Source organism: Cervus canadensis, chromosome 13, assembly GCF_019320065.1.
Source record: "Cervus canadensis isolate Bull #8, Minnesota chromosome 13, ASM1932006v1, whole genome shotgun sequence".
NCBI classification, from domain to species: domain Eukaryota; kingdom Metazoa; phylum Chordata; class Mammalia; order Artiodactyla; family Cervidae; genus Cervus; species Cervus canadensis.
This window is the reverse complement of record NC_057398.1, coordinates 29,463,650-29,477,861: the sequence shown is the minus strand read 5'-3', so window position 1 is coordinate 29,477,861 and position 14,212 is coordinate 29,463,650. Positions and strand designations below refer to the sequence as shown.

Sequence of the window (14,212 nt, the reverse complement as noted above, 5' to 3'; positions counted from 1 at the left end):
CTCCCCCACACCAAACCTAGATGGAACTTGCCAACTGTGAGCAGGAGGGGGTCGCCTCCAGAGAACCCATGCTCGCATCACAAAGGAGGCCGGAAGCCCCACCAGCCTCTCCTGGCCCCGCCTGGAGCCACTGTCTCCCACCCCGGGAGCCCTCCTGACTCAGCCTTCTGAGACATGTCTGTGGTGGCCGCTCTGAGTAACCCAAAGGTGAGCCGAGCGAGGGGCCTGACTGCCGGGCCAGCTTTCCTGGGCAGTGCAGCCAGGAGAACACCCTCCAAGCACCAGCCCACTGTCCAGGCCACAGACAAGCAGCCCAGCACAGCCCCCCAACTCCTGTAAGGACCCCTGTCCACCCAGCTGGCTACAGAGGCCTGAAGATGCCATGACCGTGTCTCTGGGGAGGTGGGGTCCCCAGCTTCTCTCCCTGTCGGCACCTGGCTTTGTCCTCAGTCCTCAGTGAGAGTTTTTACTGTGTGCCTATCTTTGTTATGCGGAGCCCTGGAGTCAGCAGGACACAGTAAAGTGGACTAACTGAGTGATGAGTAGACTCATTAGATCTGATCAGAGAAGATGCTGGCAAAACCAGGGCCACAGGTGCTAAGTTGGGCTCAGATCAGTCAGCCTGACTCATCCTTTGGTTCATTCATTCAAGTCAGTGGATGCCTCCAGGGTCATGGGCACTCACCTAGGTCCTCGGGACCAGGTTGAAGGAGCCCTGTGACCCCCACACTGACACCCCCAATGGGGAGGTGGGCAATGGGAATAGAAATAAGGACCGTAGAGGCTGAACCACAGACAAGGTGGTGAAGCAGTTCAGGTCTGGGGGTGGGCCAGACTGGGGGAGGCCTAGCGAAGGGGACCTCAAGCAGGGACTTCCAGAAGGGGAGGGGAGCAGAGAGAAGTGATGGAGGCCTGGCTGCTCCTCCCTGGTTGGGTTGTGTGGCAGTGATGTCAGAGGGCTGAGAGACCCACCCTCCACCCCTCACCCCACAGTGAGTCTGGACACGTGTTGGCGTTGAGAACAGCTAATCCAGTCATGGGCAACCTCAGGCCACGCTTATCTGCCAGCAGGCAAGACTGGGTCTGTCCTCTGTGCTGGTGTAGACTGGGCCCCAGTCCTGACATCAGGAGTGTGAGCTCATGTGAGGACTGAAGCTGGGAGGGCAGCCCACTCTCCCCGGGGACCCAGGCACCTTTCTCAGTCAGGGCCCTGAGTGCCAGCAACAGGGGCGTGCACATGAGCACACACACACATACACCCAGGAGCATGTGCACATGTGTACATGCACACGTGCATGTTCACACACTCATCCCATGCACTCAAACACACACCCACGTGCATCCACACGTACACTTACATGCACGGGGGACTCATGCAGCCCTCTGTGAACTGTCCTCACTGACCCGGGCAGTGCACCCTCTCCTGCCCACAGCTGCAGCCCAGGGTGTCCTCCATGCTGCTCGGAGCCTGACTGTCACCACCTGGCTGGCTGGAGAAGGCATCCCCTCTGTAGTGACAGGGTGGGGGGACAACTGCTGAAGCTGTCCTGCCGTGTCCTGTCTTGGCTTACCTGGTCACCACAGTCACTCTCGCCTCCCCCTAGACCCCTTGGGCTCCAGGCAGGAACAGTGAGCAGGGAGCCCAGTGGCCCAAGCCATCTCCCAGAGGGTGTCCCTGATGCAGGGGGCCCACAGCTCCAGGACATCCCCCAAATCGGGACAAGAGCCCCAGGCAGGATCCGCTGCAGAAGCCCCTCGATTGCTTGGGAGCTGGGTCTCCTGGGTCCTGCGTGCCCACCCCAAGCTGTGAGCTGAGCGACCCCAGACCAATCTCTGCCCGAAAGCAGACTTAGAGAGGCCAACCTCCAAAAGGGACTGTCAATGGGCCAGGGCCGGGCCTGACCCATCCCGGGCCGCCTCCGGCACTCAGACTCCCTGGGAGAGGGAGGAGAGCCCTCAGGCGCAGGACCTGGAATGGAGAAAAGGGCCAAGCACCCTCCAGCCTCGGGCAGGGCCTCCCTAGCGCCACACCCAGCCCCCGCTGCCCTGACGCCCCACCCCGGGTGGACGCCGCCCCTGCCTTGGCCTTGGGGCTCCTCCGCTGTGCTCTTTCCCCGTCTAGAGACTTGCGATGGGCAAGCCCGAGAGCCCAGTGGGGATGGTGGAGATCGCCGGCCGCTCGGGGCAGAAGCACCGAGGCTTCCTGGAGGCGGGGCTGCTGCTGCTGCTGCTCCTGGTGACCGGCGCCCTGGTCACCCTGGGCCTCCTCTACGCCGACAGCAGAGGTGAGTGGGGGCGCCCCCTTCCCCCGGACGGGTCACGAGCATCCTGCTCGCTGCGCTCGTCCGCACCCGACCTCCGGAAGGTCTGCGCGCCCGCCCACTCGGATGAGCCCGCCTGACGAGCAGGGCAGGCGGGGTCTGCGCGGGGCACCGCGGGCGGCCCGGCTCTGCTGTAGCCTGGAGATGAGGGGCACTGACCTGTGGGGACCGGGGCCCTTTCTGGAAGGCTCTGCCCAGGCGCGGGCTGGCACCATGCTGGTTCTGATTCGGCGGGCCTCTGCCGGACTTCCGAGAAGCGGTAGACCCTGTCCCCCGCCCCATCCGCGCGCCCCCTCCCCTCCGCTGCCGCACAGAGCGCTGCAGTTCCCGGCCGGCCCAGCAGCAGGAGCCCGCGCTCCGGCACTGGGACTCGGGGAGCAGCATCCTCCGGCCGCCGCGCTCACCTGCCGCCTCCCTGGCTTCCGCCAGCAGGGACCTCGCTGGGATCCTCCTCCTCGGCCCCTGACGGCCTGGGTTTCCCGGCCTCTTGGCGTCTCAGGCTCTGCTTTTCGACCCTTGTAGGGGAGGGTGGGAGCAGGCTGGGGTCCTAGGGAGGTGGGGGAGCGAGAACACCCTGCTGGAACACCCCCACTCACAGAGCCCAAACTGTCCCCTCCTGGGGTCACGAGGCATGGGAAACAAGGGGAGGCGCTCACGTGTCTGCACCTGGGCACCAGGTAGCCCAGGTCAAGCCCTGGGGTGCCAACTGTCCCCACTGGAGCACCTTGCTGCCCCAAGGGGCATGTGCAATGGGTGGACACCAGCTGGGAGGTGCTCTAGGTTCCTCCTGCAGGCGGATGGGTGGGCAGCAGGCTCAGGACTCAGGAGGATCTGCAGGAAAAGACACCATCTCCACCACCACCCCAGCACCCTCAACAATAGGGCAGTGGCAGTCTTTGTACTAGAATGTTCCTTCACTGACCGGAGCCACCTGCACTGCTGTGGGACCATCCAGACATTGCTGGGCAGTGCTGTTTCTCTGAACCAAAAGTGGGCACCACCCCCAGATGTAGTGGGCATTCCCCCTCCACCCAGGGCTGCTCCTGCCTGACCAGGTGCCCGGCTGGACCCTGCCAGCTGCTTTGGTCTCTGGCCACCCTGGGTCTTCTGTCAGGGTAGATGAGCACTGCATCACAGAGCTCTCAGAGGGACCCCAGGGAACCTCTGTTCACAGCTACTGGGCTGCAGAAACCCAGCTGAGGGGCTTCCTGGGGACTGGGCTGACCCCCCACCCCACCCCAGTCCTCATCCAGGCAGTACTGAGAAGTGTGAGCCCACCCTGACTGTAACGGCCTTTCCTCCTCCGCCTGGTTCCCTAAATACAAGTGGGGTATCTTCCAGGGCTCCTGTGTCCTCCCCTACCCCCACAAATGACCCATAGCCAGTCTCTGCCTCAGGTCCTGTAGAGCCTGTGGAAGGGTTTATATGCTGTGTTATTATTTATTCTTAAGTACTTTCTCATCCACTGTTTTTGTTTTTTTTTTTCTTTTCATTGATTCATGAATTACTTAGAAATCTCTCTTTTAAATTTCTAGATACATGGAGATTTTTTTCTTAGTTGCCTTTTGTAATTGGTCTCTAACTTAATTGAATTTTCATCAGAAACCATGGTTTACGTGATACTGATTCATTGGTATTTGCTGAGACTTGTTTTAGGGCCAATACAAGGTCAGTTTTGTAAATAATCCACATGTGCATGTGGAATACACCCAATCACCATTAGGTGAAAGTGGAGACACAGATGAGGCTTAGTACATCTATTAGGTCAATCAAATCTATATATTTGCTTCTTTCCATTTTCTTGATCTTTTAATTATTGAAAGATGTGTGTACTAAAACTTAGCCCTAGAGAACTTTCAATTTTCCTTGTAGTTATGTCAAGTATTAAATTGCCTGTTTTAAGACTGTCTGTGCTGTGTGCTGTATCACTTCAGCCATGTCCAACTCTGTGCAACCCCGTGGGCTTTAGCCCGCCAGGCTCCTCTGTCCATGGGATTCTCCAGGCAAGAACACCGAGTGAATTGCCATTCCGTTCTTCAAGGAATCTTCCCAACCCAGAGATCGAACACAAGTCTCTTCAGTCTCCTGCACTGGCAGGCTACATTAAGGGAATTCCCTGACAGTCCTGTGGTTAGGACTCCATGCTTTCAGTACCAAGGGCATGACCAAAAAAAAAAAAAAGCAACATTATTATACGGATACAAATTTAGAATCAGTGTATCTTCACTCAGTGTAATGGTGTGAAAGTGGAAGTCACTCAGTTGTGTCAGACTCTTTGCCACCCCATGGACTATACAGTCCATGGAATTATCTAGGCCAGAATACTGGAGTGGGAAGCCTTTTCCTTTTCCAGGAGATCTTCCCAACCCAGGGATCAAACCCAGGTCTCCCACATTGCAGGAAGATTCTTTAACAGCGGAGCCGCAGGGAAGTCTGTATAATGGTGTAGTGCCTCTTTATGTCTTACTATGCCTTTTGCCTTATTATGTTTTGTTTGAAATTCTGTTTTATCTGATCGGAGTTAGCATTTGCTCTCTATTTCCTCCATCCTTTTTCTTTGAAGCTTTGTCTCTTTAGCTTTACGTGTGTGTCTTTTGGAACCATGTATAGGTGGATTCTCTGTCTTCTACCTGGAGGATTTAGACTATGTCTATTCACACAAAAATGTATGTTTTTTTCTATTGTGTAATTTTGTGCTTCAATGCCTTTTTTCTTTTTTCCTCACCTTCTGTTGGATTGGGTTATTATTTTTCACTCCATTTTACCTTAACTAGCTTGAAAGTTTTATATTTCTAATCCTTTTTAATGGTTATCTCAGATTTTTTCATTTTAATATGTTTTTCAAAAGTTATAGACAAGCCTTTTTCATAAAAGCAACTTTTTAAAATAGAATTTATAGTAACAAATACAGTCCCAGGCCTATACTCCTGCCCATCCTGGGATTATGCTCCTCAGAAGCTGTCATATTCATTGTCTAGTGCAGAGGTTGGATACCTCTGGCCCATTGCCTGTTTTTCTAAATAAAGTTTTATTGGAACACAGCTGTGTCCATTCACTTGGATATTGCCTATGGATGTTTTCATGCTACAAGAGCTAAATCAGGTAGGTGAGACAGGGTCTGTATGTGACTCACAAAGGCTAAAATACTTATCTGGCCTTTTACAGAAAAATACTGCCAATCCCTGGACTGGAATGTCTAAACTTCATCTCTGGACTCTTCTCTCTCTACTGTCATTGCTATATCACAGGGAGGCACTATAAGATTGTGGTTAATACCCAGGCTCCAAAGTCTGACAGCCTCGTGGGCTTGCCAGCCTCCCCAAATCCCAGCTATGTGACCTTGGAGGGTTTTCATCACACCTTTGTGCTTCAGTTTCCTTATCTGTAAAACGGCACATAACATAGTTAGAGGCTTACTTGAGGGTTCAATGATTTAATACATCAAAAACACTTAGAAAAATGTCTATCATGATATTAGGATCAGATTTTGTAATAGAATGTTAGATTTGTCATTGATCCTCTATCAGTATTATTATTGACATCCCAAATGGGAGGCAGATTTGGCTTCTTAAGCCACCCAGGCTTCTATGGTCCCAGTATAACTACATCATTGCCTTTGATAAATCCATATTCATCACTACAATAGTTTTACTGACTGAGTATTTTTCATAGCTGAGGTATGAAGACTAGCTGGATTATATTTCCTTTCCTTGTTATTTTTGGTTTTTTAATAGCAATCTTGTTTAAGGACTCTCCTTTTTCTCTTGCTTCTTCCACCCTCCTCAGACTCTGCATACATGTCTGTAGGATGGTGTGATATTATCCCACATGTATTTGGATGCCCAGTTCAGATTTTGTTCATTCTTTTACTCTCTGTGATACAATTTGAAGAGTTTGACCCTAATTAATCTTCAGGTTCACTGGCTCTTTCCTCAGCTGTATCTACTGGACTGGTCAGCCAGTTAAAGAAACCCTAAATTCATCTCTAATAACATGCTTTATATTTCTGATGTTTCCCATTTTCCACTTTTCAGCTTCCATCTCTTTGCTGAAATTTCTTATCTGTTCATGCATATTATCCACCTTTTCCATTAGATCCTTTAACATATTAATCATAATTATTCTGAAGTCCTTTTCTGATAATGCCAGTATCTGAGCCATCTCTGAGTCTAGTTTTATTGATTAATTTATCTCATGGTAGTGGATTGCTTTTTCTTCCCTGTGTGTATGTGTGTCTCTGTGTCACACATTTTTACTGAATGCTGGACATCTAAAGAAAGAGCAGAGACTGGAGTAAATAGTACTTGTACCCAGAAATAAGCACACCTGTTCTGTCAGTCTTAGTGTGAGTGGTTGAATCCATCTAGTCAGGAGGCAGCTGATCTGGGGTTTTGTTTTCACCCTTGTCACCCTCGGTGCCCTGCAGACTTCACCTTTCTCCAGCAGTGAGTGATGATTACTTGTGCTTAGAGAAGGAACCTCTGGCCCCACTTTGCTCCTGCTCCAGCCTCAGCAATCAGCAGTCCCTAGAGGTGTGTGACACAGAGTTCTGTGTCTCTCTCTCCTCTGTGCCTCTGTCCCTCCACAGGTGGTAGGTGGCCCTTGCTCTTTAGTGCTTGGCTTATGCTGGCAAGGGGTGGGGGAGCTCTGGTGTCCTGGCCCAGGCTCAGTCTTGAAGTGGAGCTGTCACAGCATCCCTGCCCTGATCCCCATGTCCATCAAACTTTGCTGTCTCCCTAAGTCCCCTCCCACTTACCTAGTAGCAGCAGACCTCAGCTAAGATCCTGGGCCCACAAGGCTCTCCTTTGCCTCTTCCATGAGCAGAGGATTTTTACATCAGACTCTCCTCCAGACCAGTAGATTTTCACCTGGTCCCTGGAGGGTGAGAAGGTTTACTGCCCTTCCTCTCAGTGGTGTAAAGTTCTTGCTTCCCACAAGAGGAAAGTCCAGGCAAGCATGAGACACAATGTGCAGGCACTGCGGCAGAAGCAGATAATCTCCTGCATGCCTGTGCCACTGAGGGGGACTCTCTCTGGCCTCCTGAGAACTGCCCCACTCTTTCTCATCAGCACCTGGTAAGGGTTCATGGAAATAGCTGGTGAATAAATGCAAAATCCCCATGTGTTGAAGCTCCAGCTGTTCCACACTGGCTAACTCACATTTAGCCTTCAAGAACACTTTAAGGGGCTTCCATGGTGGATCAGTGGTAAAGAATCCACCTGCCAATGCAGGAGATATGGGTTCAATCCCTGATCCAGGAAGATCCCACATGCCACAGAGCAACTAAGCTCGTGTGCCACAGCTATTGAGCCTGTGCTCTACAGCCTGGGAAGCGCAACTACTGAGTCCACGTCCCGCAACTCCTGAAGCCTAGAGCCAGTGCTCTGCAACAAGAGAAGCCACTGCAATGAGAAGCTTGTGCACCTCAACAAAGAGTAGCTCCCACTCACCACAACTAGAGAAAGCCCATGTGTAGCAACGAAGACCCAGCACAGCCAAAAATAAATAGTTTTAAAAAGAACATTTCAGACCTTTAAAAAAAGAATTCACTAAAACGTTAGCAGATTTCTTTTTACTTTGTCACTTGTATGGTGACCGTCTCTTACTCCTCCTGTCAAAGGTATAACAGTCCCATCTCTGCTTGGTGGGGCTTGTCACTCTGTTTTCTGGGTCCCCTTCTGACCTCTGCATATCCTAGAAGGTCTCCAGAAAAGTATTGATTTCTGTAGACTATTTTCCTATTGTTACAAAGGGAATGATGTTCTATTGTGGCATTTGATGTCATAAACAGAAAGCTAAACTAATATACCTTAAATCTTATTTGCATATTTGACTTACTCAGTTAGTCAATATCTTCATGTTTCTCCCAAATAACACAAGCATTTAGAGTAGTTTTACTCTTCTTGTCCTCCACCCTGATCACATATTGTTGTGGATAAGTCCGTGGTTTCCACCTTATGAAGTAGTTTTCCTTCTTTCTGAAGTACATGCTTTTGGAGTCTCCTGTTCACAGTGTGTCCACAGACAGTGTGTAACCTTGGGGTTTGTTAGAAATTCAGAAACTCAGGGCCCACCCTAGGCCTGCTCAATGAGGACCTGCTCCTAATCCCCAGGGGATCCTCTGCACTTAAATTTGGGGAGCGCTGATTAGGGTGGCGTTTGCTGAACTTGCTTGATAATCAGAGGAACCTGGGGCAGTTGTCTGCCCAGGAACCTCTGGCCCCATCTCAATCCACTTGCTGTTGTTCAGTCACTAAGTTGTGTCCAATTCTTTGTGACCCCATGGGCGGCAGCATACCAGGCTTCCCTGTCCTTTACCATCTTCCAGAGCTTGCTCAAACTCATGTCCATTGAGTCAGTGATGCCATCCAACCATCTTGTCCTCTTGCCTTCTCATCATTCCCGTTTCCTCTTGCCTTTACTCTTTCCCAGCAACAGGGTTTTTTTCCAGTGAGTGGGCTCTTCACATCAGGTGGCCAGAGTATTGGAGCTTCAGCTTCAGCATCAGTCCTTCCAATGAATATTCAGGACCGGTTTCCTTTAAGATTGACTGGTTTTATCTCCTTGCAGTTCAATGGACTCTCGAGAGTCTTCTCCAACACCATAATTCAAAAGCATCAATTCTTTGGCACTCAGCCTTTTTATGGTCCAACTCTCATGTCCATACATAACTACTGGAAAAACCATAGCTTTGACTAGATAGACCTTTGTCAGCAAAATAATGTCTCTGCTTTTTAATACACTGTCTAGGTTTCTTATAGCTTTCCTTCCAAGGAGCAAGCGTCTTTTAATTTCATGGCTGTAGTCACTGTCCACAGTGATTTTGGAGCCCAAGAAAACAAAATCTGCCACTGTTCCCACTTTTTCCCCTTCTATTTGTCATGAAGTAATGGGATGGATTGCCATGATCTTAGTTTTTTGAATGCTGAGTTTTAAGCCAGCTTTTTCACTTCCTCTTTCACCATCATCAAGAGGCTCTTTAGTTCTTCTTCATGTTTTACCATTAGGGTGGTATCATCTGCATATCTGAGGTTGTTGATATTTCTCCCAGCAATCTTGATTCCAGCTTGTGATTCATCCAGCCCTGCATTTTGTATGATGTACTCTGCATTGAAGATAAATAAGCAGGGTGACAATATACCACCTTGTCATACTCTTTTCTCAATTTCAAACCACTCAGTTGTTCCATGTCTGGTCCTAACTGTTACTGCTTGGGCCACCATAACAAAATACCATAGTTGGGGTGACTTCAACAACAGAAATCTATTTCTCCAAGTTCTCGAGTCTAGAAGTCCAAGGTTGGGGTACCAGCCAATTCAGTTCCTGGTGAGGACTCTTCTTGGCTTGTGGACAGCCACCTTCTCACTATGCCCTCATGCAGCAGAGAGGGTCAGTTCTGTGGTGTCTTCCTCTTCGTATAAGGCACCAGCCCCAGTGGATCAGGACCCCACCACATGGCCTTATTTAACCTTCATCACCTCCTGACTGCCATCACCTAATGCAGTCATATTGTGGGTTAAGGCTTCAACACATTAATAAGGAGTGGGGAGGGGGAGACAAACATTTAGTCCATAATAGGCCTCCATCTGGGCAAAACCAAGAAATCTTATAAGGTAAGAACTCTGAAACTGTACTATATATAACCAGCATGTTAGGCCTTTCCTGTGATCAAGCAGGTTTGGGAGCACAGCTTTGAAATACTCTTTTCAATTGCAAACCTTAGTTTTGTTTAATTGAATATGACTTTATTTGGTACTCATCCTTCAGTAATAGTTTAACTGGTTAAAAAATCTGGACCTACAGACTTAGTATCCTGAAGATTTAGCTTTACTGTCTCTGACTTCTGCTGCTGCTGTTATGAGTTGTCCTTCTTGTCAGATGAACTGTTTTCCTCACTGAACTGTTTTCCCCTTGGTATCCTGCATTTTTACCATGAGGCGCCTAACTATGGGACTCTATTTATTCTGTTTTGGGTCTGTTATGATTCTTGAATCTGAACATTAATAACATTTATTAATTTTGGAAACTTGTCGCTACTGTCTTTTTATTTTTTTATTTATTTATTTATTTTTTGCTACCGTCTTTTTAATATTGTGGCTTCCCAGGTGGCACTAGAGGTAAACAACCCACATGCCATTGCAAGAGACATAAGAGATGTGTGTTCGATCCCTGTGTAGGGAGGATCCCCTGGAGAAGGGCATGGCAACCCACTCCAATATTCTTGCCTGGAGAATTCCATGGACAGAAGCCTGGTAGGCCACAGTCCATGGGGTCACAAAGAGTCAGGCATGACTGAAACGACTTAGCACAAGTGCATACACATGCTACCATGTAATCTTTTTTTCTCCTTCTTAAATTCTGATTATGTATGCACTCAATTTTTCTCACTCTACCTTTCATATATCTTTTAGAGAAAAATTTCCATCTCTTTGATTTTGCCCCACATTGTGGGTAAATTCTTTAGAACTACTTCAAATTTACTAAATCTGAAGACTAAATCTGTCTTCAGTTCTGTTGTATCTCCCACTAGCCCATCCATTTTGGATTTTTTTAAATTTAATTTCAACAATTACATTTTTTATCTCTATAATTTCCAAGTGATTCTTTTCCAAATTGATTTTTTTCTATTTTTTTTAATGTTTCAAACATACTTGAGTTATTTCTACATCAGCTAGCTACTGCTGCCTGACAAATTGCCCCCATACTCAGGGGCTTAAAACAACAATTATTTATCACGACACACATTCATCAGTGGGTTGGTGGCAGCTCACCTAATGTGGGTCAGGCTCGGCTAGGGCAGCTCTGTACCATGAACTTCATCTTCCTATGAGGACAAGCAAGCACGTCCTTCTCCATGTACAAATTCATGGAGACAAGTAGGAGCACACTTAGGACCTGGCCTCAGAACTGGAACACATCATTACCAAAGCTACAGGGGCAAACCCACACTGAAGGGAGGGAGGACATATTTTCTGCCTCCTCGGGAGTAGCAACTACAAAGGCATAGAGGCAGAGAGATGTCAAGGTTTGGGACCCGTGATGCCAGCCTCCACACATTCTGGATCAGATAATCCCAAAATATGAATCCTTGGGTTTCTAGTCCTGCTGTTAGCTGTTTCTCACTCATGGAAGCTGGTCTTTTCATAAACCTAAGACCATGTTCAAATTGGCTTTGTCTGTGAGAATCCTTTGTTACTTGAGCTAAGTTTTCCTCCAGAGAATATGTGTGTTTATCTCCATCAGGCACCTGGAGACACTACCAGCCTAAAATTAATTTCTCAGCTTGAGGTTTCCTTGACACAGGATCATGTAGACTCATGCTCCATACCTGCATGACAATCAGCCTGGGAGTATACATTCTCCAGGGAGGACAGTTGTTTTCCACCCAATAAAGTTCTTCTTTGCCCTCTTTTGTTAGATATAGAGACAGAAACAGGAAGAGCAGAGAAACAGAAAGAGGTAACAAATTATTCACATCAAGGACAACCTTTAGGAGAACAGATCATTCAAAGGAAAATTTAGTTATTTTTTAATGTAGAGAGTCTGTATGAAAATAATTGGTATATTACAGAAGTTATTCAAGCATATATAAAAAAGAACAAAGAACACATGTCAATTTGGTATAAGGAAGGCTACTTCTTTCTGGAATCCATGGGGAAATATCCCTTTTGAGGGTCTGTTTGCTTGTGTCCATTGATCCTATTTTAGATTTAGAGGAAGACTTCATTCCTGTTCAGCTTTTGTGTCAAGCCCTTGCTGATTTGCTTTTTCTCTTGCTCAGAAGAACAGATTCTGAATGAGAATATGGGGGCTGGAAGGCCAAACTTGCCCACTCACTAGTGAGTGACTGGCCATAGGTGCATGACCTCACATGCCGGCTGGTTTTTTCATTAGGCAAGTGGAGGTGGTGACACAAATGAGGTGGTGTAAGTTAAAGGTGATGTGCACAAACACAGTGGTCTTGCCTTATTCCATTTCAAAAACATTTTGTCAATATCCCACTGCATCCTCGGGCAATTCTTGAGCTATAGCATCACATGAACTTACCCCAGGAATGTTCCCCACTCAGAAAGTTACAGCAGCCTGTGCTGGGAATGCAGTGGAGGAAATGAGAGAGGGACATAGCATGGAGAAGAAATGAACTTACCTCCACAGTGCTGGTCATAGGTTCTGGTTTTGTCTGACTAGACAGACAGCAGGTCAGACAGATGCACTGTTTGGGTCCCCATGATGCTTCATTCACCCCATTTACTCTGTGCTTTCCTTTCTGGTCATGGTCATTCCTTCCCACAAACCTGTACTCCCAACTAGTTAGCTGTTCTTCCTGTGGGAATCCTTTCTTTAGTATTAGGTAGGCCAAAAAGTTCATTTGTGAGATGCTACAGAACACCCAAATGAACTTTTTGGCCAACCCAATGTTTGTTGTAGTGAGTGCATCTGTAATGGAGACAAAGTCTGTCTATTTTTACCTGAGATATCTTTATCTCATTTTCACTTGTTAACTAAATTTTTGCTGAATATAGAATTCTAAGTTGATAGTTTGTTTTCTTCATGCATCCATTCAAAGGTTCATTGCCTCATCTCCTGAGCAACATTATTTGTGATGAGAAGCCAGCCATTAATCTTATTGTTGCTGTCATTTATTTGCTAAGTTGTGTCCAACTCTTTGCAACCCTATGGACTTTAGCCCACCAAGCTCCTCTGTTCATGAGATTTCCCAGACAAGAATACTGGAGCAGGTTGCCATTTCCTTCTCCCGGGAATCTACCCAACCCAGGGATTGAACCCACATCTCCTGCATTGGCAGGCAGAGTCTTTACCACTGAGCCACCAGGGAAGACCCACTGTTTTTTGTAGCTCCCGTGAATTGAAGTCTTTTTCTCCTCTGGCTGCCTTTACAAATGTCTCTCTCTCTGTGTAGTTCTTAGTAGTTTGATTTTAATGCTGCTACATGCAGTTTCTTTGTATTTGTCCTACTTGAGATATATTGCAGTTTTGGAATCTGTAGGCTAATGTCTTTCATTTTATCTATAAACATTTGTATATGTATCTGTCAGTGTATGTAAGCTAAACATGAATTTATTTTGATGTCCCCACCTCTACTCCATGACCACAAGGATCATTCTGCCCCCTCTCCTTGTTTATCTGTAACTCCTCTTGCAGCATTGATGCACCTGGCCTTCTGTTATTTACTTGCCTACTTATTCAATTCCAACATACTCATATTATGGTTTCAGAATTGTTAACATGTATTCCCATGGGGGAGAACTTTATCAACTAGAGCACAGTGCTGCATACAGCTCTTTTGCCTTCAGTCTTGTGGAATCTACTCATTTCCAAGGTGAGTGAGCTCAGCATGTTGTGCTCCCACCCCTTTCAGTGAGGTTACTGCACTCACTGTGATATATTTAAATTCTCATGCTGCACTTCATCCTGGGGTCTCATGACCTTCTAAACGGTCTTTTTAAAATTTATATACATCAGTGTTTACACTCTCTGGTATAAAGTTCTGTGGGGTTTTGCAAGTGTTTAATATGTCATACCCACCATTACAGTATTAGAAAGAATAGTTTCACTGCCCTAAATTTCCCTGTGCTTCACCTCTCCTGCATCCACCAGTACCACCTCTACTTCATACCTTCTACCAAATCCCTGGCAGTCATTGTTTACTTTCTCTATAGCTTTATTTTCCTGGAATGTCATATAATTGGAATCAATGTATGTAGCTTTTTCAATCTGGCTTCTTTCACTTAGCAATATACAACTTAAGATTCATTCACACCTTTTTGTGACTTGATAGCTTTTTCCTTTTTATTGCTGAATGAAAATTCCATTCAATAAATATAATGCAATTTATTCATTATCCTATTGAAGGACATCAGGGTTGCTTC

The 14,212-nt window shown here is 47.2% G+C and overlaps 1 protein-coding gene across 1 annotated transcript in view; it reads left to right on the top strand.

Moving 5' to 3' along the window:
- Positions 1-2,076: 2,076 nt before the first annotated feature.
- Positions 2,077-14,212, top strand: part of MMEL1 (membrane metalloendopeptidase like 1) — a 35,547-nt gene continuing 23,411 nt past the window's right edge. Inside the window, exon 1 of the mRNA XM_043485904.1 lies at positions 2,077-2,285. Coding sequence (XP_043341839.1) covers positions 2,132-2,285 — 154 coding nt within the window. The 5' untranslated portion in view covers positions 2,077-2,131. The remainder of the gene's footprint in view (positions 2,286-14,212) is intronic.